General features: G+C 33.5%; 1 protein-coding gene across 1 annotated transcript in view; it reads left to right on the top strand.

Moving 5' to 3' along the window:
- The window catches only part of LOC109842407, a 21744-nt gene continuing 1721 nt past the window's right edge, over positions 5982-26004 (top strand). The window contains 22 exon segments of the mRNA XM_020411287.1: positions 5982-6323; positions 6424-6508; positions 8500-8539; positions 8656-8904; positions 9211-9310; positions 9393-9467; positions 10054-10152; positions 10341-10457; positions 10542-10657; positions 10768-10867; positions 11881-12233; positions 14160-14372; positions 14374-14479; positions 17907-18100; positions 19183-19401; positions 20451-20637; positions 21496-21746; positions 23228-23320; positions 23427-23528; positions 23672-24032; positions 24980-25117; positions 25708-26001. Of these exon segments, the coding sequence (XP_020266876.1) occupies positions 6192-6323; positions 6424-6508; positions 8500-8539; positions 8656-8904; positions 9211-9310; positions 9393-9467; positions 10054-10152; positions 10341-10457; positions 10542-10657; positions 10768-10867; positions 11881-12233; positions 14160-14372; positions 14374-14479; positions 17907-18100; positions 19183-19401; positions 20451-20637; positions 21496-21746; positions 23228-23320; positions 23427-23528; positions 23672-24032; positions 24980-25117; positions 25708-26001 (3624 nt within the window). The 5' untranslated portion in view covers positions 5982-6191.

The following is a 26004-nucleotide window of genomic DNA, read 5'->3' as shown; positions in this document are numbered from 1 at the left end:
ATGGCAACGAAAACATGAATTACCATATAGGAACGTCCAGCAATAAGATTCAATGATCAAACACAACACCAACATTTTTAACATTGTTAAAACCATGCCTTATTTTATCCTTTTCATGTTTACTTCTAATTATCATAAAATGTTACGATTATGATAATATTTTTGCTTTTCCTTTTACTTTAAATTACATAGCATATAAATATATATTATCATATATTCATGCCAAGTGATGCAGAAGAATTATTTCAATAATAGAGAAAACAACTACTTACAAAGCAATCAACATGCACAAAAAAAGGCAAATAAATGATCAACGGATGAAAATTGATTAATAAGAGGCCACAATAACATGTGAATAAATTTGAATAAATTTTAACTACATCAAAGGTTATTAACATGCAAAATATCAGGATATTTCAAATGCAAAAATATTAATTTTATTTTCACCCCAATAATAGATAGATCAACTACTAATTATAAAAATATAAAGGATCAAGTAAAACAAAAAATTCCAAGGAATCAGAGATTCAATTGCTTGCAAAGAGATGAACATGCAACTTAAAAACGACAAAGATCTTCAACAAACAGGCTGAAATTTGATGGATCAAACGCGTAATAAAGGAATACACCATCAAGTTCAAAAATTGATATGCCACTGATCTTTCAATTGCATAAGGAGCAGGGATGGACTAAACTTTGATTTTCCATCAGAGGAAGGGATGATATAAATTAGGATTTTCTCCGATCTAGGAGATTGACGGATCTACAAATTAGAACGGCAAAGAGGAAAGGTATAGAGATAATAAGGGTTTTCTCCAAGGCGATGAATCAACATATGTATATAAAAGATATTAATATTAGCTCTTTGAACTATAAGCACATCAATGACTTGGCAAACGACGATGTTTAGTAAACAGTCAAATAACTTTGTTACGCATGTCTAACTATATTATCTTTCAGTAATTTTAACAACTACGAGCAAATGCCAATAACATTTTCCATGTTTCATTATGATTAGCATAAAATTTTATGATTAACCTATTATTTTTCATTTTCCTTTATATTAAAATTTTGCAGCATATAAATATATTTCTCAAATGATCAGTGAAAGTCATGGTCAGGAATTATTTCAATAATAGATAAATCAACTACATACAAATAGAGTAACATGCATAATTAATGGCAAATACATTAAAGAAAAAGTTGTAATGAATAATAACATAACCTAATAAGATGCGAATAAATTTATAAATAAATGAACTACTTATAAAGATATTTACATGTAATTTATCAGGAAATTTCAAAGGCTTATGAAAATAAGAGGGCTCAAGTAAATTAAGAATTAACCATGAATGACAGATTCAGTTGCTTAGAAAAAAAATGACATGCAGCTTGAAAACGACAGAGATCTTCATAAAAAAGCATAAAATTTTATGAATCGAACAATTACTACTGCAATACAACAGAATCATAAAAGATTCCCTAAAGCAATAATCTTTCCATTGCAAAATAAGAAGGAATGGAAGAAAATTGGGTTTTTTTACATAATACCAAGATATGGACTTAATTAGGGTTTTCTCAGACAAAAAAAAAATCATTGAATCTAAAAAAAGAGAACGGCGAAGAATAAATAGATTAACTTAATGAGGGTTTCTTCTGGGGGAAGGGGTGAACTAATTTCGCATTTTCTCTGAGTTAAGGATTCAAAGGATCTGGAAAGGAGAACGAGAAAGAGTAAAGGTGGGGACTTATTGAGGGTTTTCTCTGAGGCAAGGAATCGACGGGTCTAGAAAGAAGAAGATCAAAGAGAGTAAGTATGGATTTAAGGCACAGGCGGTTCTCCTGAGGCAAATAATCGACGGGAATGGGATACATAACGATAATTTTTTTGGTTTTTACAAATAAGCCATTGACATTTGAATAATGATATTTAATTCCCTAAGTTAGTGACAATTAAGCCATGGATATATAACTTTATTAAGATTTGCATCAACCTCTGCATTATTTATCTGTAATATATAAATTTTTAATTACAATATGTCACATTATAATATTCAATAATTGAGGGATTATTTGTATTATTAAGTAACCGTTAATTTAATTTATGCACACTGAGTACTTCAACTTTCAAGGTTAACGAGAATTTTTTGTATGCTATTTTCTATATGGCTAGACATAATCTTATCGTTGATAAATATCGATTTTCGGCTAGCCCGTGCTTGGCACGGGCCATAATTCTAGTTTTCTTTACCATAATAACAAGTGTTATGCATGTGCCAACTTTGTTTTATTTGTTTTGTATATTTGAATTTTTTTTCTATGAATGTCTTTTTAGTTATACCCATACTTCTGAATTGAATTGTACTAAAATTTTCTCCCTCGGTTGTTGCTCCTTTTTATTTTGTTTGCTAGACACTCCACTTTTCTTATGAATAGAAGCATGCAAATTGCTTATATCATAAAAATCAACATGAAATTATTCATTAACTGCACCCATATTATTTTGAACATAACATGTGAGATGAAAAGCAATTGTTTGAATTTGAAATTTAGTATTACACAACTTCTGTTGCAACTTCTTTATTTATAAAGGAGATACAAAATAAGGATGTGAATGAATTTTACTTCATAATTTGAAATTTGAAATTAGATAGCTTAACTACAAATTCATCTTTTAAAACATCTCTTTTATTTTAAATATTTTAAACTTAAAAAGAAAAAAGAAGTAAGCATGTGGATAGTTTTTATTTTATATTTTAAAATGCAAAATTAGGGAGGGCTGGCATGTGCTAGATTTTTGAGATATATGACTAATAGTAAACCACAAATATCTTCTTATATATAAATGAGATATTTAAACAATTTCTTTTTCTATCTATTCCCTTTATATATAGTTCATCTTGTCCTTTAAAGTTACTGCCCCTCTCAGAATAATAGATCACGGTTTCCTTTATTTATGATGTTTTTCATTCAATTCTCTTATCTATTTATGATTTCCAACCTCGTCTTAATTTAATAGGCAAGATACATTGTAATTTTTTATATCATTTAGATATTTGTTTGAATTTTTAGATTTTTCAGGGGGTTGTTTATAATTTTTAAATTTAAAAAAGGATTATATGTAGTTTTTGAATATTTCAAGAGGTTGTTTGTAATTTTAGACTTTTAGGGTCTTTTTTGTAATTTTGTAATTTTTTGGGCTATATGCAATTTGTTTTTTTAGGGATTTTTTATAATATCTTGATTATTAGGGGATTGTCTGTAATTTTAGGAATTTAAAAGGAGTTGTTTGTAATATTAGATTTTTTCCTATTTGAGTAGTTTGTAATTTTAGATATTTTAGGAAGCGATATGTAGTTTTTATGTTCTTTAGGGTTGTTTGTAATTTTATTTACTAACATCCAAATAAGAATGATCTCAGTGGTATATATTGGTCTTGAAGATTAATTTTTATTAATATAAAATTATGGAGTAATGTCATTATGGAGTTTAAATGCAAAATTCAAAATTTTCTCAGAATTTTCTTAAATTCCCGCACTCAATGGGTCTTAGTGAGAGTTTTAAATATCTTTGGGATTTAATGCTATATGCCCAAAATTATTAAAAATTTAGGGAAAATTAAATTAAAGAGGACCACATGTTAATTTTTTAGAGGTAAGACATGGGGAAATATTAAAACAACAACGAAGAAAGGAAAAATAATGGAAGGAAAAAAAAAAGAAATCAAATGAAAAGAGAATCTAAAAAATGATTATTATATTTTTTAAATTATGAATAACTATAATTTATTAGAATTAAATAAATATAGGATTAACTAAAAAACTATGGATTGAATGAGTCCAAATCCAGAGAGCACATTATGATTATTAGGGCTCAGTTTGGATACTATGATGTTTTACTTGTTTCCATGGTGTTTTCGCCAAAAAGAAAACACCATGCGTTTGAAAACCATGATGTTTTTTGAGCTAAATCATCATCAAACTAAAAACACAACACTTATTTCAAAATATCTCTTAGGTATTTTAAGTTTGTTGTTTTGGTGTTGAGTTTGAGAAGGCGTTAATATAATATCTAACATAATATATTAAATGTAATTAATATAGAGTTATTATCAACATGCTTATTATATTATACTATACTGTAGTATATTATAGTTAATTTAATATATTAATAATATTTATTAAATAATATAAAAATTTAATAAATAAAATATCTTATATAATAATATAATAACATATTAAATACCAACATTTAATATGTTAATAATGTATTATATAATAAATAAATTAATATAAAATATAAATAAACTAATAAAAATAATAAAAAGTTTATGATAATAAAAATATTATAATAATGATATAATAACTATACTTACAATAGTATAATCGTTTATTAATTTTTTAATTTTTTTAATAAATAAATTCGTAATATTATTAATATTATTAAAATATTATATAATAGTAAAATATTTATAATAAATAACAATATAATAATACTCATTATAATTAACATATTGTTATAGTAAATTAATATATACATAAATATTAATATATTATGCTAATAAATAATATAATTTATTATAAAGTAAAATAAATTTTAATAATAAAATATTTATTGCTTAACAAATGTTAATGCTAAAAATATTATATTCATTAATATATAATATTATTTATACATTAAATACTAATATATTATTAAAGTACTATTAATTAAACTCTAACATATTACTATAATATTATTACTTATATTAAAATAGTTATAATATATTCAATTTATTAGTAACCATACTTAGTAATAACATAATATTATACATTATTAATTAATATTATTATTATATTGAATAATAAGATAATATTATATTATATTAAATTAATATTATAATATTATATTAATAATAAAATAATTATTATAAAAATATTAATATAATATACAACAATAACAAATTGATATACCAAAATGATTAAATATATAATTATCTAAAAATAATATATAATAATTATACTATAATAATAATTATAATATAATATAACTCATTAAAGTATAATATAATATTATAATACATTATCCAATATTATATTGCATTACATTTAATACTTATAATACTACAATAATGTAAACTAAATATTATAATATTTTATTTATAATATATTTTATTATAATTAATATATAATATATTAATAATATGTTTAATACTAAAGTTATAATGGGTCAAACTAGTGTTGATAAAAAATACTTTACATGATATTTTGAAAAAAAATTAAGGGAAAAACGCAACACCATGGTATTTATTTATAAAAACATAACAAAAAAAACACCATGATATCCAAACGACGCCCCTAGGTTTTTTAGTTATGAGTAGTTGTAATTTGATTAGGATTGTCATTATTAGAATTTTTTTTAATTTCGAAAAGTTTTCACTTGATGAGGATTCTCTAGTGAAAATAGAATTAGGCGTTTATATATATGAAGGAGGATATGACACATGTCATTGTTTTGGATGTTTAGGGGACATTGTTTTGTGCCTTTAGGAAGAATTTACCAATTTATTGTAAGTATAAAGGAGTGACATAATTGGCCTCAAGTTTTACGACAATCATTGTAATTTATTTGTCTTGATGAATCCTATGTAGTCAATGTTACTGACGATTGAATATTTCCTTGAGGATGCTTAAAATTTGGAGCAACCATACCAGTAACATTTTTTATGCGGGATTATACCATCAAACTATAACCCTTTGAATGGAATATTGTATGAAAAAGTTTACGAGTGGTTGTATATCAACTGATTGACAGATTGGGGTGATTTTCCGTAACTCAGATAATTAAGAGCCTTGGAGTAAAAATGTATAGGAAAAGTTCTTAGAAATATATATATAATTTTTTTTTAGAAAAATAACATCTCATAGGCGAGGAAAAGAAAAGGAAAAGTAAAGAAAGGAAAAAAGAGGGGTAAAAAGAAGCCAGGGGAAATTAAACCATGAACTATTTTAGAAAACACAAAACAGAGACAAGTTCTTTCGATCGACGTCCTCAGTTCTAATTTCTAACCCCTGGAGGTCCCTCAATTTTCAATGGCTCTTCGCTCACCAATACCCTTCTCCATCGTCTAAAAATCCCACAAAACCCCTAAATTCTCTGTAACTCAGCAATAACGAACTAAATCTCGAGATCTCAATTTGCTTCTCCCCAAAATGCTTCGATTGAGAGCTTTTCGCCCTTCGAGCGAGAAGATCGTCAAGATCCAGCTCCATCCAACTCACCCATGGCTCGTCACCGCCGACGACTCCGATCACGTCTCGGTTTGGAACTGGGAGCATCGCCAGGTATTTAGATCTGCCGAGATTTCGATTTGTTTTTTTTACTTTACTGGAAAATCTGAGATTTTTAGATGGACTTTTGTTTCATTGTCCTTGATTTCCGCAGGTGATCTATGAATTGAAAGCAGGTGGAGTTGATGAGAGGCGGTTAGTGGGGGCGAAGCTGGAGAAGCTGGCCGAGGGTGAATCAGGTTGGTTCTTTGCTGATATCTAATTAAATTTTGAAATTGAAATGGATAATGTAGCTGAACTATAATATGTGAATAGATTGCAGTCAATTATATGAAGCCACCACGGTAACATATTCTGAATAACAAAATGAGCAATAGCATCTCATTTGTTAGACATTAGCTTACGTAAATCTTTAAGTATCAAAGTACTTCCTAGTTAGCAGTTTTGGAAAACTACTTCAAGAACTTAGCGGTTCATAAAAACCCAGAAAGCTGTGTGAGGTATTCATTGTGAGCTCAAAAAAATCCTTTTATGCTTGTGGGAATGCACTTTCCTCGAAAATAACCTAAAACACAAACACTGAAAGGGCTACATGTTGAGGGGAAGTATATTTCTAAGCAGCTTAATCAGAAGCAACAAGCTTAGTTGTTCTAGTAATGGCAACAACATTCCGGCATAATATCTTTACGACCTTTTTCTCAAAAGCTTAAATATGGCAGAGATAATGTCACATTATAGTACCGTCTCAGGCTTCTGACTTTCAACACTCAAGATGGTGAAGACTAGTCCAATCATCGTAAAATGGAAACTTTCCATTATATATTACACCGGAAAATGTAGTCCTAGGGCTCTTCATTGAGTGTTCAATGTTGGGTGTATAGTATTGTTCTATTTGTTAAGAATTTCTCTTGCATCCTCTATCTCTCTCAAGAGTCTATATGGTGATATGCAAAACTTTAGAGCATTAGCAGAATGCAAATTATCACATGATAAAAAAGGAATTTCATGGATGATTGGACAACAATGAAGATTGATTTGGTGGAGTTCGACTTAGTTAAATGATCTCCACCAAAAGAAAAAAAGGAAAAGAAAAGAAAGAAATTGTAGCATGTAGGTCACGAAGAGTCACAATATTTAATATGTAGCTAATGTCAATATGTGGTGGGTAAAGATTCAATATCCAGTCCACAGGCCCTTTTTCACATATTTGATGGTTTTGGGCCTTCCAGCTATGTCTCAACTTGGATTTTGGTTTTGGCATTTAGATTTGAAGTATGAGAAATAAGAAATGGGTCATGGTTTAAATTATGTACAATATTTTATATTGATATGCAGTTTTCTCCTCCTTCTACCATCTCATTGTCATCCTCGTAGCACTTGCATGTTCACTAGAACAATGTCACAGAAAGCGTTAGGCACTGGACCGACTACTAGGGCCTAAGCACCTAAGACTAGAATGCTTAGGTGGGCCCTAGGCAGATTTCTATTTTTTGTTTAAGTGGTGGTGGAGGACATTTTGCTGAAGGTCCGAGGACGTATTGTTCATAGTTGGTGGAAGAGGTCGGAGGAGTTCAGAGGACGTGGAGCCGGTAGTGGAGGAAATCATGACTAATACCTAAGCGGAGCAGTCCTCGTAAGTGGCCCATGCTCCCCTTGGTGCTTTCAAGACTTAGGTGGGTGGCCTAGGTACCGCCTAGGCATAGGCGGGCTAGGTGCCCGCTTTTTTTAAACATTGCACTCAAATACGTGCGCTGCATATTTTGTTTCATGCATTCTATGCTATATAGTTACTTGTCAATATACCATGACCCTTTCTGTCGTTTCTAGAATCTAAAATTTCTCATTCAGTTGGTCAATCTAGATTTTAAACCATTAAGCTTAGACATAATTTGTGTTAAAATATTTTTCAATAATGATGTCTTTCAATATAAAAATATGTATTCGTGTTGATTAAGGGAGAGAGGCCTTTAAAGGGGCCGGTCCTGTTGCATAAAGAAATTATTGGATCTTGTTTGACGCTAGCACTTGTACTTCTCATATGATGTTAGTATAAGCCTCACATTTTCCTGAATGTGGGTAGATGTCATCTTCCACGTTATCGAACATATTTTAGATTGAGTTGAGATAGTGATGGATGTCATCTTCTGTTTAAGAGTGGCATCCACTGGTAGATATCTTGTCATCAAATTTTCCGTTGCCTACTTGTTAAATAATGCTATATTGCTTGCAGAGCCCAAAGGAAAACCAACAGAAGCCATCCGTGGAGGAAGGTAATGGATATTATGATTACTGTATCATTATTTGTTATTGTTTTCTTTCACTTTTGATTGGCTTTGCAGAATCTCTATAACTGAAATCCTGTTATGGGTGAAATTTGGCTTCTTAGCGTGAAACAGGTTAGCTTTTATGATGATGATGTGAGGTACTGGCAACATTGGCGCAATCGCTCAGCAGCAGCAGAAGGCCCATCTACACTGAGTCAACAATCTTCTGCTTTTGGCTCTCCAATCCCATCCACCAGGGGGAGGCATTTTCTTGTCATATGCTGTGAGAATAAAGCTATATTTTTGGATTTGGTGACAATGCGGGGGCGGGATGTACCTAAGCAGGAGCTTGACAACAGATCACTTCTTTGGTAAATCCAGAATTTCACTCACTTAGGCTTAGGGTCGAAGTAACATATTTTCTTCATATGGTTGATGTTTTTACAGTCCATAATGAATTTTTGAGGTAGCATATAACTTAAACTTGAAAGTCTACTCACTTGCTTTATCGTATAATAACACATCAATGTTCTTTTCGCTATATTAATATGAAATATGAACCTATGATCCACTTGGTTCATCTTAGTTAGTGTGTTACAAGAAAAATTGTGAATCACAGTATCACAGTTATCAAAAATCTTGACTGATACATTTCTGAACTTAATTTTCTTTTACAGTATGGAATTTCTCTCTAAAACTGCTGCTGGCGATAGCCCTCTTGTTGCTTTTGGTGGATCTGACGGCGTAATAAGAGTTCTCTCTATGATAACATGGAAGGTTTTGATGCCTACCCCAAGCTTTTAGTCATTGATAATACATCTAAGCATTTGAATGTATCAGTTGTGAATATTTTTGGCAGCTTGTTCGAAGATATACTGGCGGTCATAAGGGATCAATCTCTTGCTTGAAAACATTCATGTCTTCTTCTGGCGAGGTAATGCTCTATCATAAGAAATTTGTTCTGTGCCAGGGAGTTCTTCATTTACAGTTTTAAAGCAGTGCATGCCAATATGTCTGCTAGCCACTCTTCCCCAAGGTGGATATGAAGCGAGCTAAAGAAGTGCCTAGTAGATTCTTCATTAATAGACCCTCCTTCATCTCCCCTTCTTATGTTTCATTCACCCATTTTGATACATTAGAATCGTCTGGTAGAATTGTATGTTAGCTTATATCTTTTATTAAAGCTTTCCTAGTTCACCTTAGCCCACTGATTTGGTTCTCTACCTTATGCTTCCCATGCAAAAAAGATAGAAAACAGGAAATGCATATTTGTCTTGTGCAAAGCATAAAATCTTAGGGATGTTTCAGCTGATGTGCCGGTGTAAGGATAACTGATGTTGTATTTGGCGTGGAACTAGAAAGTTAAGCTGCTAGTAATAAGTATGCATATTTAATCATGATAAAACTAGTTCTCCGATGGGCCTACCACTAATGAAGATCTTATTTTTCATGCCTAGAAGTTAATAATCACTGAATATTCTTTCCCAGCCAATCTTTAATCTAGCATCTCTTCATTGCAGGCTCTCTTGGTTTCTGGTGCTAGTGATGGGTTGCTTATAATCTGGAGTGCAGATCATATTCATGATTCACGTGAACTTGTTCCCAAGCTTAGCTTAAAGGTAGTCATAACTTTGAGCTTATTGTTTATAAGAGCCCTTAGTTGCATATTGACACTGTATTATGTTTGTTTGCTGGCTGTTAATCATAGTTTTTTGGGCTCAAAAGTAATCAACTTGATTTCTTACTGTAAACACAAAGCAATATGCTCTTTTCTGCTTTATAATGACAATGTTCTTGACTTTTCAAGGCACATGATGGAGGGGTGGTTGCTGTAGAACTGTCAAGGGTGATGGGAGGTGCACCACAACTTATTACTATTGGTGTTGATAAAACCTTAGCTATATGGGATACTATTTCATTTAAGGTGCCACACACACATCTTCCCCTTGTTTTGTGATTGCATGGTGCTTTTCAAATGTTTATGCATTTATCATTTATATTTACTCAGGAACTGAGACGTATAAAACCTGTTTCAAAACTTGCTTGTCATAGTGTGGCATCTTGGTGCCATCCTCGTGCTCCAAACCTTGATATTCTTACTTGCGTCAAAGATTCACATATCTGGTATGTATATCTTTCCTTGGCATATTACTTCTGCTCCTGTTTCGACATTCTAAATAACACAATTTAGTTCTAAAAAAATTAAATCTTGATGTTCTACAACTTTTGATCAGGGCTATTGAACATCCTACATATTCAGCTTTGACGAGGCCATTGTGTGAATTGTCGTCACTTGTTCCTCCACAAGTACTTGCAACTACCAAAAAACTTAGGGTATGCATATTGTTGGACAACTTTGTTCACATTCATATCTCCGTGAATACCTTTGCCCTTGCTTGCTATTTTTACAGTTGATCATTTATACAGATAACATCATGAATTACAGTTCCAAAGTGAATGCCAAAATACTCATAACTTACTGATCATATCTCAAATTAAAATCTAACAATTTGGACGTGTCTGTAATGCTAATGTTTTTGGAAAATCTGAATGACCATGCTTACTTAGGTTGAACATGTTCCTATAATTATTGGTTTTATGCCTCACAATTGGCTCCATCCTGGCATGGGGAAATGGGTTAGTCTTTGTGAATATACTATGAGGATTGAGCTGGAGTATTGGAGAATCTTGGTATTAGTTAACGGCTGACAAAATTAAATCTATATGGTTCCTAACTCATGGTCATGGTGCTTCCTTTGAAAACTATTGTTTGCGACCTCAAAGTCAACCAGATATGGTTATGACACTTGTTTTCTTGGTGTATAGAGCCCCCTCTAACCTTTGGGAAGACACATTGGTTCTCTTATGGTCTTGTAGACTGGCACTAGTAAGAACATGTTGATTGGAGTTGCTTTATAAAATTATGACATAGCATTATTTGCACCTCTTGAAGAGTTCAGGTCTAGTGGAATATTAGGAGTTCATATGGAAGACCATGTTACCTAATGTAGCGGTTTTGTGGACCATCAACTCATCAACTTCTTGCAGCTGGGTGGGAACTCAGTGGTTATCAGTCACTGAGGTATTTCTTAAGCCAGTTAGCCTATAAAATTTGCGACCTTTGCTAACAAATTACCACCTTTGTATACTGTTACCACCTTTGTATACACTTAGAGTCACTTGACTTCACACTGAATATTTTGAACTGATCAAGGCAATGCAAGAATAATACAAGTAAATGTCCTTTTATTTCGTGTTTAATTATTTCAACTGCTTATGTAATATATGCCTTTTAATCATACTGGGCACCATTTGTTAGAATTTATGCAGTGGTATCTATCTTGTAGGTCTACTGCATGGTCGCACATCCATTACAACCCCACCTTGTTGCCACCGGAACAAATATTGGTGTTATTCTGAGTGAGTTTGATCCAAAATCCCTTCCAGCTGTTGCTGCTCTACCAACACCACCAGCCAGCAGGGTGCATTCCGCTGTATATGTAGTTGAAAGGGAGCTTAAATTGTTAAATTTTCAGCTTTCTAACACATCCAATCCAGCCCTTGGTTCTAGTGGCTCCTTATCTGAGGCAGGAAAATCAGATTCAGCTGAATCTTTGCAAGTTAAACAGACTAAGAAGCATATTAGCACCCCTGCGCCACATGATTCATATTCAGTTCTCTCTGTGAGCAGTTCTGGAAAGTGAGTTACTAGTTTCTTATGCTAGATATTCGCATTTTTCACTTAACGGTTTCTGTCCATTTTTCATTTCATGGTTAGTTTTGCTTTCATCTAAAAGAAGTAAAGTGGTGTCTCTGGTCTGAGATGTCCACACAGTTATTTGCTTCTAATTCTTCAGTATATTGCTAATATAAGGTGGAATATTGGCTTTGGACTCTTGCCATTAGGGATGGAAACAAACAGAATTTGGTCGAATACCTTTAAATTCGAATTTGAATTCGATTTACTCCAGCGAATTTGAATTCGATTTACTCCAGCGAATTTGAATTCGTATTCGTATTCGTATTCAAATTCGTGTCGAATGGGTAGAAGGTGTACAAATTCGATATGATCTTTTAACTAGCTATTCGGTCATTATTTATGAATATTTGCTAGCACACTTGATTGAGGCACTTGTTTCTTAAATCTGACGTTATGGGTTTGAATCCTACGTTCGTATTTTATTTTTTTTATTTTCTTTTTACATGTTGCATGATTACTTAATGATTACTATGATGTCTTACTACTAAAATTATTAAATTCATATATTTATAAATTATTAATTTATATATTTATCAATAGTAATATTAATAATATTATGTAACATAAAAATTAGTACAATGCAATGATGTAGAAGCAGAAAAACATCTCATTATAGATTTTATATCTACATAAATTCATTTTATATCAAACTTTTTTAGTAGATTAAGAATGTAATCTAAGCTAAAATTTGATTAAGAATTTATTTCTAATAAATATTTTGTTATGATATATGTCGACATGGAAGTGCAACTTTAAACGATAAATGTTCTATGATAAATTAAACTTAAGAGGAATAAAATGTAAAACATAAACGAATATTTAATAATCAACCAAATGGAATACACCTTTAGTTAAATTCTATTCGTTATAAGCCGAATACTAAAAAGATATTCGTTTACAATTAAATGAACTATCAAATCGAATATGATTGAATATCTGGACGAATAATAACCGAAAAATTTATTAATTATTTGGTTCATTTCCACCTCTGCTTATCATATATCAGTCAATAAATTTCATTTTTTTGGTAAATGCGTACCTAGTAGGTATTACTTAGTAGGCATTACTCCATAAGAACTCTTGAAGGAGGTATTTAAATTGCTTTTGATTCTTCTTCCTCTTCCTCTTCCTTTGTGCATGTGCATGTCTCTATGTCTGTTGTTCACTTGTTTGCCTCTTTGCATGTCACTTGTATATAAGCATCTGTGTTTCTGCCTGCGTGTGCCTTACATCTTTATCATTATTATATTGTACGGAAATTGTGTGCATGTGGCACGAGGTCTTTATTATCAAGATGAAGATATTCATGACCTTATAGCTCTTTTGTAGCACATTATTTTGAGGCAAAACTCCAAGAACTCATATTTCTAATAAGGGTAAAAATCGAAAATCATACTTGCACTGGAAGATAAGATAGACTTACTTTTGACCGTAATCAGTCAGCCACTTAAAATATAACGTTGCTTGGTTGAGTGGTATTATGTTAAAATTTTCCTTAGACTATCAATCATTTAACATTCGTTGCTCACCGATTTTCCTAATTGGGACAAAGGGTGACATTGAGCTATCCTATGAAATTCTTTCTGATTATAAACGTGAAGAGTAGTTTGATAAAATCTTTTGGAAGTCCAACCATTCACATCCATTAACATATTTTAAACTTCTTGAAAATATTATGTTGATATACGAATTTTATCAAATACCATGCAATAATGATTTATAACTTTACCGATATATTCTTTTATGTTTATCTATTTTAAGTATGTTTAGACATGTGCATATGTACATATACATAAGTATATCTTCCGAGGGATGAGTCTGAGACTTAATTGCTAAACTGAAGATTTTGTCACTGTTATATTGCAGGTATGTCGCTATTGTGTGGCCCGATATTCCTTCATTTGCAGTGTACAGGGTTATTGATTGGGTAGTTGTTGACTCAGGGACTGGTAGGCATTTTGCTTGGGATACTTGTCGTGATAGATATGCTTTGCTGGAGGCAACGTTGGCTCCAAGAATGCCCATTATCCTTAAAGGTGGTTCATCTAAGAAAGCGAAAGAAGCTGCTGCTGCAGCAGCTTGCAGCAGCTAGTGCAGCTTCTTCTGCAACTGTGCAAGTCAGAATCTTACTGGATGATGGGACTTCACATGTTCTGACAAGGTCTATAGATGGTCGTAATGAACCGGTAAATGCTAAGTTGCTACTTTCAATATGGATCTTTATATTGCCATACCTTTATGTCTAATTCATCAACATGGCTTCTTTTCTATTCTTATAGCCCATGACTATGGGTGTTATATTATTGACTCTCTAGCTTCTAAGCTTTTTATATCGCATTGTTCTTTAAGTCAATGTTACATTAAACGTTGGGCGCTTCTAGGCGTCGGACTTGGCGCCCATCGCTTAGTCGCCTAGGCGGGCGCCTAAGCGGTTTCTAGGCATTTTTTTATTTTTTATTTTCTTAATTGTGATACTTAAAGATAAATATATATATATATACTCAATCAAAGATGCATAAATACTAAAATACCAACACTATTAACTAAATTGCTTGGTTTACCAATTACAATAGCTCTTTGTATGTTTATACTTCTCAACTCAAATTATAAGTTCATCTCAATAGTGAAAAACTCATTCTCGACTCAAATTACTGTTAACTTATAAGCTACTGTTAAGTTTAAGTTAACAATAAACTTAAACTTAAGTTTACTGTTAACTAAAATATTGTTAAATTAAGTTTACTGTTTACTTAAACTTAAGTTTACCATCAACAAAATACTTAATATTAACTTAAACTTAAACTTAAACTTAAGTTTACTGTTAGCTTAAACTTAAGTTTAACTTAAACTTAAACTTAAGTTTACTGTTAACTTACATTTTTTAAGTGTAAGTTACTGTTGTTAACTAACCTAAATAGATATTTAAGAAGTATTCTTTATCTTGTTAGTAGTTACAGAGATCGGAGGAGCTCGGCAATGTTACAGAAGATATTAGGCAGACTAGGCGTTTGAGCGAGCGCCTAGCGCCTAGACCCTTGGGCGTGCGCCCAGGCGTTTGACTATTTTTAAATTATTTAATTATAATAATTAATAAAAAGATATGTATTAAATTCATATAAATTTTCCAAAAAAGATAGCAATATTAGTTCCACAATAAATCATGCATACTTAGATACTAAATAGCCAAAATAATAATTAACAATGCTAGAGTCTAAGATGTTTTCTTTTTTTATTTTTAATTACAATAATTGATAGTGAATGTTAATGTTATAGAAAGCTTAGATATCGGACTGGTGTCTAGGCGGATTTCTTTCTTCATTTAAGTGGTGGTCGATGAGGTTTTGCTGAAGGTCGGAGGAGGTAGTGGAGGTGTTCATATTTGGAGGTTAATGAAGTTTGGAGGATGTGTAGGCTACAACACATAAAATCACAACCAAAGCCTACATGGTGCAATCCACGTAAGCAGACAATGCTCCCCTAAATGCTCGTAAAACCTAGATGGGCAGACTAAATACCGTCTAGGCGCTAGTTAGGCGGCCTAGGTACCGCCTAGGCCTAGGCGTACGCCTAAGCGGACTAGGCGGAGGTTTTTTAAAACAGTGAGTTTAAGTGATGAAAGGTTTTTTGCATCTTCAGCTTTTATTATTGTAGATCAACATATGAGGGTATCCATGTTAAGCTGGTGTACCAGCTTGCTTGATAATTTCAAGGGTGTGCATGAACATGCCTTGAACTTTTAACTTAATCAGGCATAAGCTGCCTTGTTACGTTCAGCATCTCGAGTTAAATGCTAGAGTTCGGTGGTGTTGATTAAGTAGGTCAAGCTTGGTTTTGGCTTGTTTACATTGGACATGGCGATCAATCCCTTAAGCTTGTTTGGTGTTTGAAAAGCTAGAATTAATAATTATCTATTTAATCAATATTCGTAAAAAGAGGATAACAGCCCAATGATACTTTTATCCAGATAAGGAGCCAGAAATTTCGTGCAGGTGAACACAACAGTACTAATGTACTTCTTGTGTTATGACATTAACATAGTTCGCAACTGCATATGGGTGTTGGTTTAAACTCAAACTCGGTCTTGAAGTGGTTCTATCTATTATGGAGTTTAATATGAAAAATGTAAAATCCAACATATTACTGTCAATTGTATGCATGGGAAAACAGAAATGCTATGACATGACTTCATCACTTGATTTGTCAATGATTATTCTATGAAATTTGAATAATGAACTAAACTTCTTGTAATATCATCAAGGATGGTTATGAAAATACTTAATGTTGGGTGGTATCCTAAATTTCATAATTACAGCTTTTTAGTTGTGTTTTATAAACGAGGAGATGCTCTTGCGGTAAGTTTCTTTGTTATTAATGAGAATTCAATTGGTGTTCATTTTTTACCCTAAACAAAGTAAGGGTTAAGGAATATATTATGGAGATCTATGATGTTATAGTTATATTAGGAGTAATATATTAGGAATATATGGTTGAGAGATATTAGGGATGTGATTGAGAGAATAAAGGAATATGCTCAAAGTATGTTTAGCATATTCCTAATAATATGTAACATGTATTTAATTCCTATTAGTGTAAATATAAGAGATCAACAGAGCTCTAGAATAAAGTCTTTGGTTTCCCTCAGATTTAATTGCAACAGTAGTCTCCACCATAACTGATAATGATGCTCCTTTAAAATAAAAATAAAAATAAAAAATTCTCCTACTTTTGAGAAGAAAGTGCATATTTTTTGAAATATTATAGTGGAAGGATAGAGCAAATAAAACTAAGCATTTGATGCTTATAAATAGTAGCTTCTCTAGGCAAAAAATGGCAATCCTTATTGGACTTCTCTTGGGTCATGGAGGCATGCCCTGGTAAGCCTTGCTCTGTCCTTGAATTTAGCTTGAAAGTAAAATGATATCGGAGCATCACTTAGAGTGGCCATACTCACCATTGTCACAGATTATCTGTCACATAACACCCACAAATCATATACTAATGCTGCGTTAACTAGGTCACTTATCGAACTTGTCTTCTCTTACTTATAGCAGCAGTTCAGACTCATCTAGTACTCACTATAATCTAGTCAAGTCCTTATTGTTTAAACTCCTGTTTTTTTCCCCACCTAATGCCGTTGTTATGAAGATTTAGATGTCAGTCTAATTCTTGTTGTGATTCTTTCTATCATTCTGCAGAATCTTGTGAATACTAAATCATCCTTGATCATTTCCATTGATAGTTGCCGCTGTCAAATGTGTCACTAATTGTTGGGATGATCTTATTCTACATTGTTGTTTTTCGTTCATCTTTACTGTTTCCTTCTGCACTTAAAAGTTTTAGTCGTGTTAATCAGATTAAAGGAGTTAGATCAGCTTAACTGGGAGTGAGGGGTATTGGTGATTAAAATGTTTAACTTTTACCAAACATCTAAGGCTTACATTATCATGATTATTTTTGTTAGCATCCCTACATAAATGACATAACACTGCTTCTTATTTCAGCATTAATTGCATCAGCAATTGTATAATCTTTGCATCAATAGTTTTTCCCTTATCATTTCGTTTGATTAGTGATGTGTATCTGATTTATCTATTACCTAATTTTGGCATGAAGGTTGTTGGATTGCATGGTGGTGCTTTGCTTGGTGTTGCATATCGGACATCTCGGAGGATTAGTCCTCTGACTGCAACTGCTATTTCAAGTATTCAATCAATGCCATTATCAGGCTTTGGCACTGGTGGTGTTTCATCTTTTGCTGATGAAAGGTCTTCTACAGAGGCGGCGCCTCAAAATTTCCAGCTATACAGGTAGAAGTTTGTTCAACAAGCATCCTAGTTATTGAAGTTGAAGAAAATCATCCAGTGTTTGCTCATAGTTGTTCCTTCATAGATTGATGAAGATCTTAGAACCTGTTTACTTATCGAGTTGAGCAAATTTTGCTGCATTTTGAGCGCCCTGTCTATTCTATACTACATTCGCAACAACTGAAATATGCTAAAATACTACCGTCTATCAAATTTTCTCAAAATGAAATTTTAGATTTGTTACTAATAGAATCTTTACAAATATGAAACTACTATGTGGATGATTTTTTAATTGTAAATACTATTCTTTCTGTTACACATTTTATTTTTTGTTCAGATACTAGATTTGGTACAAGTTTATCATAATTTCTTAGTTTTATTTCTCATTCAGATAAACCATGGCATACTTTCAGCACTCAAGCACAATGTTTTAAAATGCTAGCGCCTAGCCTTCCTAGGCCTAGGTGGTACCTAAGGCACCTGCCTAGGTCTTGGGAGCATCTAGGCGAGCATGAGCTGATTACACGGTCTGCACCGCTTAGCTCTTGGTCGTGATTTCCTCCATTACAGCCTCCACGTCCTCTAGTCTCCTGTGAACTCCTCTGGCCTGTTCCACCTTCTCCACCTCCTTCGACATTTCAAAAAACCTCCTTCACCATCACTAAAACAAAAAATGAAAACCGCCTAGGCCCCACCTTGGCTTCTGCTTGGGCACTAGGTATTGGGTTTGGCCGCCTAGCGCTTTCTGTAACATTGGGCAAGCATTAGTTTAATCTGCTCTTTTTTGGACAAGAACTCAGATTTTCTTTCCCTTTTAGATTAGACGTGCTATGATTAGATCGAACAAAAACTACTTCAGCCTTAGTTTCCTATATGCTCTTTGATTAGCAAATCAAAATTTCTTTGGAAAATACAATTTTTTAGTCAAAGTTGTTTAATGTTCACAAAATATGACTGCAGTTCACCTTTAGTTTTACTTTTCTACAAGTCTTTTTTGAACCATGCAAGATATGTGTGGGAAGACTAGTATCTTATAATTTGCAATTGAATTTCGTACTTACGCTGATAACATTCAAATGTTGCAGTTGGGAAACTTTTCAACCTGTAAGCGGCCTTCTTTCCCAGCCTGAGTGGACTGCATGGGACCAAACTGTTGAGTATTGTGCCTTTGCTTACCATCAATACATTGTCATATCCTCGCTGCGCCCGCAATATAGGTTTCTTGGGGATGTTGCAATTCCATCTGCCACCAGTGGTGTTTGGCATCGCAGGCAGCTTTTTGTTGCTACACCGACTACTATTGAGTAAGTTTATTTACTTTATGAACCTTGTGTGACTATGGGATTGTATGGACAATGATCTGTCTATTGTTATAATCTAATTAAATATATGTACATGCGTTTAAATGCTCCCAAATCAAATTTTAGAAAAATGCTTTTGAAACACTGAGATTCTTTATTGAAGATGATGAGTTCTATTGTTTTCAGCAGACTTCTCAATTGCAGGATGATAATACATTATTTACCATTAAGGCATTAACACTACTTATATTATAGATCCATGGTTTTAACGGGAGAAAAATATTACTTGATAAGGTTCCTTAAGTCTCAAAAGAGTTTGAGCTGAGCTGAGCTGAGCTGAATAGGGCTGGTTAAGAGTGAACGTAGCTCTGGTTTCACTTTAAATCTTCTTCCGCTGTCCAAAATTAATCTCTTGGAGTGAAATAACCTTTTTGATCTGCTTCTGGGAAAACATTTTTTTCGTAATCTCCTCTTATCTCTATAGATCCCCACTTCATACCCCAACATGATCTGCTAACCTCAATCGAGAAAGATTGAAGATGATAAACAGGTCAGGAATTTCGTAGCAATAAAATTTGTGACCATTTTTGAATGGGCCGCACTCAGGTGGATATTTGCTGTTTAGTTACGACCTAAGATATTCAATTTAGAATCGTAGCAGGCTTAGCTTCTGTTGAAATCTCATATCTGATACTCCCAGTTGAATGGATTCCTTATATGGTAGCCTTTGTGTGAAAGGAAACCAATGAGCATAGTTTGATTCAATTATTGATGAGCAAGCCTATAGTGCAATCCTTTAGTTGGTAATGATTGGCTTTAAATGTTGTGAACTTGATAAGTGATGGTTATGGAATTGATATTTCATGAAGAAAAAACAGCAGTTTAAATCCTAATGCACCTGAACCGATATCTACTTGGATGTTATTAGGTTACTAACATTTTAACGTGTGCCATATCGGTTAAATATTCCTTGGCGCATGTAATGAGATTTATGAGTATTCAATGATTTCTACTGCTTATATCTGCTATCTAAACCATTGTTCCTTTGTCAGGTGTGTTTTTGTTGATGCTGGAGTTGCAGCTATTGATCTTGAAACTAAAAGGAGAAAAGAAGAAATGAAGGCCAAGGAAGCTCAAAGCAGAGCAGTTGCTGAGCATGGTGAGTTGGCACTTATTGCGGTCGACACCCCACAAGTTTCTCAAACTGAAAGAGTCTCCTTAAGGCCTCCAATGTTGCAGGTAACTATGTTTTGCTTCCTGCAAGTGTTTATTATTGTCAAAGTTCATTAACTACTTTTTTATTCTGGTAGCACTTATCAAGTCAGAGTGGGTTGGTATAACATGTACATCTCCCTTGGGAACTACTCTTAAATGAAGTTCAGTTAGTAGAATATGCATGGCCATCCTACAATGCTTTTTGAAAGATCTAGAGTCTAGGTATAGTCTGAAAAATATTGTTTGTGATGTACATACACCGAGGTTAAAGCTTTAGAACTCTGAACTGCAAAATTCCATTGCTTTCTCTGTTCAGTCAGTATACTCATTATCCTATGTATCAAGCACTTTTGCAGGAGTTTTATAATTTGTTATCGATCGAGAATTTGAGAAATAAAATGGTATTTGAGGCTCTTGCCTTGACAGGAAATCCTAGTTGAGGTGTTCACATGCATTTAGTTGCCAACTAAAAATAAATAGCAATGTTCATTGCTCGTTGTTAGTTATGTTTGGAGTTTATCATGTGTAGATTATTTCTGAGTCCGCAGTACATTCCACAGTGCCCAATGCGCTCAAGCAGGGATGAGATCAACTTTGACAATATTTAATGTTGAACCACATGCTTGTATTGGTTAACAATTTTATAATTTTTTGTTGTTGTCGATTACTTCTTAATCTTTGAAGACGTTGTAGATCATAGCGTTGTTCCATTGTTAGTATGCGGTACATTCCATTCTACAATTTTTCCATAATCAGTTCCAGGATACTGCTCATGGAATGTCAAAGCAGTGATATGACGCATGTTTAAGTAAATTTGTGACATTTGATTTTAACGTTCCTTCGGAAAGCTCAACTGAGTGCCGTGACAATTTTCCGATTCAGGTTGTGCGGCTAGCCTCCTTTCAGCACACACCTTCAATACCACCGTTCGTAGCATTGCCGAAACAGTCAAAAATAGATGGGGAGAATGTCGCTAGCCAGAAGGAGGCACATGAAAGAAAAGTCAGTGAAGTTGCTGTTGCAGGTGGAGGAGTGTCTGTTGCTGTTACCAGATTTCCTCCTGAACAGAAACGTCCTGTGGGACCTCTTGTTGTTGTTGGTGTCAGAGATGGTGTCCTTTGGCTCATTGACAGGTACCCAGATCATTATTGCGTCATACTGTTAAAATTACATCCACCAGCCACATTGTTGTAACCTTTGTTCCATAGACTGCTGTACTGTTCGATACTTTTCATGGCACATATGAAAATTCTCCAGCAATTGCTTATTGATTATGATTATGTGTAGGGCAGGAGTTCTATACGAATCAGTACTAATAGATAGAACTCACAAGATCTCGCTTTTGTATGGCTTAATAAGGTGGCATTGTTCTTCAAAACTTCAATCTTACCCTACCTATATAGAATATGTTAGTTGTACATATTCATCAATAATTATATGCCATAGTAGAGAAGCTATGCAATCAGCATGTCTATGGTCAGCAATTGTTTTAACATTTCTTGTCTATTTTGTAATTGGCAAATTGAAAATCACTACATACCCATGAATGTGTTGGCATGTGCTACTAACATTTGTGAAAGAAGAACTTTGCATAGAACCTCTGGTGAAATGTAATTTTTTTAAGGATTATTGAATAAATGTAATTATTAAAAGATATCTTTTTACGAAGAAACTTTTTTTTATTTACTTATCTGCAAGAGCAAGATAATATTTATAGTAGATTAATACATGTCTAAATTAAAATATAGAAATGATTTATCAGAGAGATAAAATAAGAAGTTAAACTTATTAAATGCTTGTTTGGAAAATGATTATGCTGGGCAGTTTAAGCTAAGTTAAATTTATCCAAATTTGAGTATGCGGGATTTATCTAAAAGATTTGAGTAAAAATTAGGTTATGATAAAATTGATGCTAATCCAAGTGCACGATATCGTCTTTCTAGTGTTTTTAGTAGTATATAAAAAATCCATTTTGACCAAAATTGTAAGACAAAACCTTGTTAGTATATCCTACCTGTTTGTTAATTAGGAAGATTAGTTTAGTGCATGTTCCTACTATTTTCTTGAAAAGTTATTTATGAAATTGGTGCTAATCCAAGTGTTTATAGTAAAACTTATATTAGAAAAAATAATACATATACTATCATGAAAATTCCCATCGACCAATCTCATCTTTCTGAAATTTCTCATTGTAACTAAATAATAACATTTCCATTTGGAGAAAATAAGCCAAATGTTTTTCTTTCTTTTTTGTATGTATGTTATGTATATCCATGCATGCATGCATGCATGCATACATGTATACATAAAGATATACACACACCCATGCCCACACCCCCACCCTCACCCGTGCACATGCACATGGCCACACTTGCATGCATCGAGGAGTTATACAGGTCAAAATACTTTTTTTTCTTTTTCATTTATCACCCTTTTAATTTATCATTGTTTACTGCATTAAAGTGCTCTAGTCTTTTGCTTGTATGCTGCAGTCAACTTTATTTCTAAGTTATAGGTATATGGATAGAACATAGCATGTCTTGGATGCCTACTATTTTTGCCTTTTTGCAGCTAGTAATATTCTTTGCTGATGCTTGACATATAATTTTTGCAGGTACATGTGTGTGCATGCCTTGGCCCTCAGCCATCCTGGTATTCGCTGCCGCTGTCTTGCTGCTTATGGAGATGCTGTTAGTGCAGTAAAATGGTATGAAGATAGTTTACTATAACTATTTCTACTGTGTATCTATTCTGCTGTGGCTAGCAGGATTGTTTAATGAACACTCTTGTGCTGACATGCATTATGACTGCAGGGCTAGTAGACTTGGACGTGAGCACCATGATGACTTGGCCCAGTTCATGCTTGGAATGGGATATGCAACTGAAGCTCTTCATTTACCTGGGATATCTAAGAGGTTTATAGTAGATTATCTGCATTTGATATGCTTTTTCTTGCCATATTATCCCACATATTCGTGCATTAATAACTTTTAATCAAATAAAGATTTAGTAGCAAGTGGACCAGAGCGTGGTATTAATTAGTTTTATTATTCCTCAGGTTGGAGTTTGACTTGGCTATGCAGAGTAATGACTTGAAAAGAGCTCTGCAATGCTTGTTGACAATGAGTAATAGCAGGGATGTTGTGCAAGAAAGTGCCAGTACGGATATAACTGAGATCTTAAGTTTGACAGCTGCCAAAAAGGAAAATCTAGTTGATGCTGTACAAGGAATCATGAAATTTGCGAAGGAGTTTATGGATCTTATTGATGCTGCTGATGCTACCGGACAGTCTGACATTGCCCGGGAAGCTCTGAAGAGATTAGCTGCTGCTGGTTCTGTCAAAGGTGCATTGCATGGTAACATTTTGAAAGGGGTAGCACTGCGGCTTGCAAATCATGGAGAGCTTACACGACTATCAGTATGTATCTGCAATACTTATAATTATATGCAACCACGCTATAGAATCATAGTATCCTTATTTTAATATACTTTTGGACATAAAACGTAACTGTTAAGAAGCAGTATTTTAGGGTCAGTGTCATCATATTTTAGAGATATAGCTTTCTACTGAGTTATAGTTGCATGTGCATCCTAAGGTCTGTTGTAGTGACTTATCTTTCATACACAAACTCAGATGTTTAGCTGGAGACACTAACATTCGATGTGTTACTTTGATGTGCAAGTAACTCATCTAGAGGTTACCAGCACCCTTGGCATACCAACTAAGTCATAATAAATTGACATGAGGGTGCACACGCCCTTTCTACTTGCTGTCCACGACTCCATAATTCGAGAGCACACGTGTTCTCACCCTGCTTGGTGTCCATTACGCCATATCTGAACTTGAGATTGGATATATCCTCACCAAACTCAACTTTAGGGACACAAACCCTCATTAAAACTCAAACTTGAGGAAGACGTAATCACAATTTTAGGACATGTGCACAAACTTGAGGAAAACATAATCATCAAGTTTCCCTACTTGATGCCCGTAAAGGTGATTACAATTTGAGGGCATGTGCACCCTACCACAACTAAACACAGGGACACACAAGTTTTAGGGCACATAACACCCTCATCCTATTAAGCTTTTGGATAGAATGATTATTTAGTTTGCCTATATCTAATCAATTAAATGCCCTATACACATGTATTTGCAGGTTCCTTCTTTTATGATTTTTCCTTACATTATATTACTTTTCGATACTCCCTATGTTCTATGTTTTCCCCAAAGTAAATGTATTTTTGATACAATTTTATACACCATAATTATTCCCAAAATAATGTCATCTTTCTAACATTTATTGCTCTGTTCTTAGAAGATTATAAACTATATACTCACGGCATATTTTTTACTTTTTGTAGGGTCTGGTAAATAATTTAATTACAGCCGGCCATGGGCGTGAAGCAGCCTTTGCAGCAGCAATTCTGGGAGATAATGCGCTGATGGAGAAGGCATGGCAGGACACTGGAATGCTTGCTGAGGCTGTACTCCATGCTCATGTAATTTACCAAACCCTGTTTTTGATACGTTTCATTTTAGCACTCTTGCCAATGTCTAAACAGGATAATACACGTGCTCACTAATAGATTTTACCATGATCTGGAAAACAAGTTAGGTATCTGAAATGTTTATTCTTTCTTTACTGTAGCAGTTTTATTTTCTATCTTCTGCATTCAGAGGCAATTCAAAGCAGTTTTAAGTTTATTACATACTAATAAATTAATATTTCACGAGATCAACTTAATGGACTTACATGATTCTACTTTATTAACTTAATGTCATTTGGAAGATATGAAGGTTACCCATATAGCAGCCCAAATTTATATATGTGCGTATAAACAGCATTTAAAAATGTATAGATGACACATCTGGTAGCAGCTTGTGTATCACTGTATCAGAATGTGTGAATTTTCAAATTAGTCAATTTACACAGATATGAAAACATTTAAAGGTTTGAAATGACCTAGCAGTTAAAAGCTTTCTCATCTAAAATAAATATTGTTGTACCCTTATCCTTCATTTATCATGTTATGGTTGAAGGAGAAATTGCGTGTTTGCCTACTCTCTCAATCTTAAACTTTTCCTTCAGGCCCACGGTCGGCCAACATTAAGAAACCTAGCGCAAGAATGGAACAAGATGCTACAAAAGGAGCTTGAGCCTACATCCCATGCCAAGACCGACGCTGCTTCAGCATTCTTGGCTTCTCTGGAGGAGCCCAAGCTCACAACCCTAGCAGAAGCAGGAAAGAAGCCACCTATAGAAATTCTTCCTCCGGGTATGGCGTCCTTAACTGCTCCTCCCATTACAATCAAGAAGTCTCCTGCTGCGCAAGTACCCACCTTGCCTCAGCCTGGGAAACCATTGATGCTTGAAGCAGCTCCACCT

The sequence above is a fragment of the Asparagus officinalis genome, chromosome 5 (assembly GCF_001876935.1).
Source record: "Asparagus officinalis chromosome 5, Aspof.V1, whole genome shotgun sequence".
Classification (NCBI taxonomy): domain Eukaryota; kingdom Viridiplantae; phylum Streptophyta; class Magnoliopsida; order Asparagales; family Asparagaceae; genus Asparagus; species Asparagus officinalis.
Note: the sequence above shows the minus strand (reverse complement) of the source record. Positions and strands in the feature narration are given on the sequence as shown.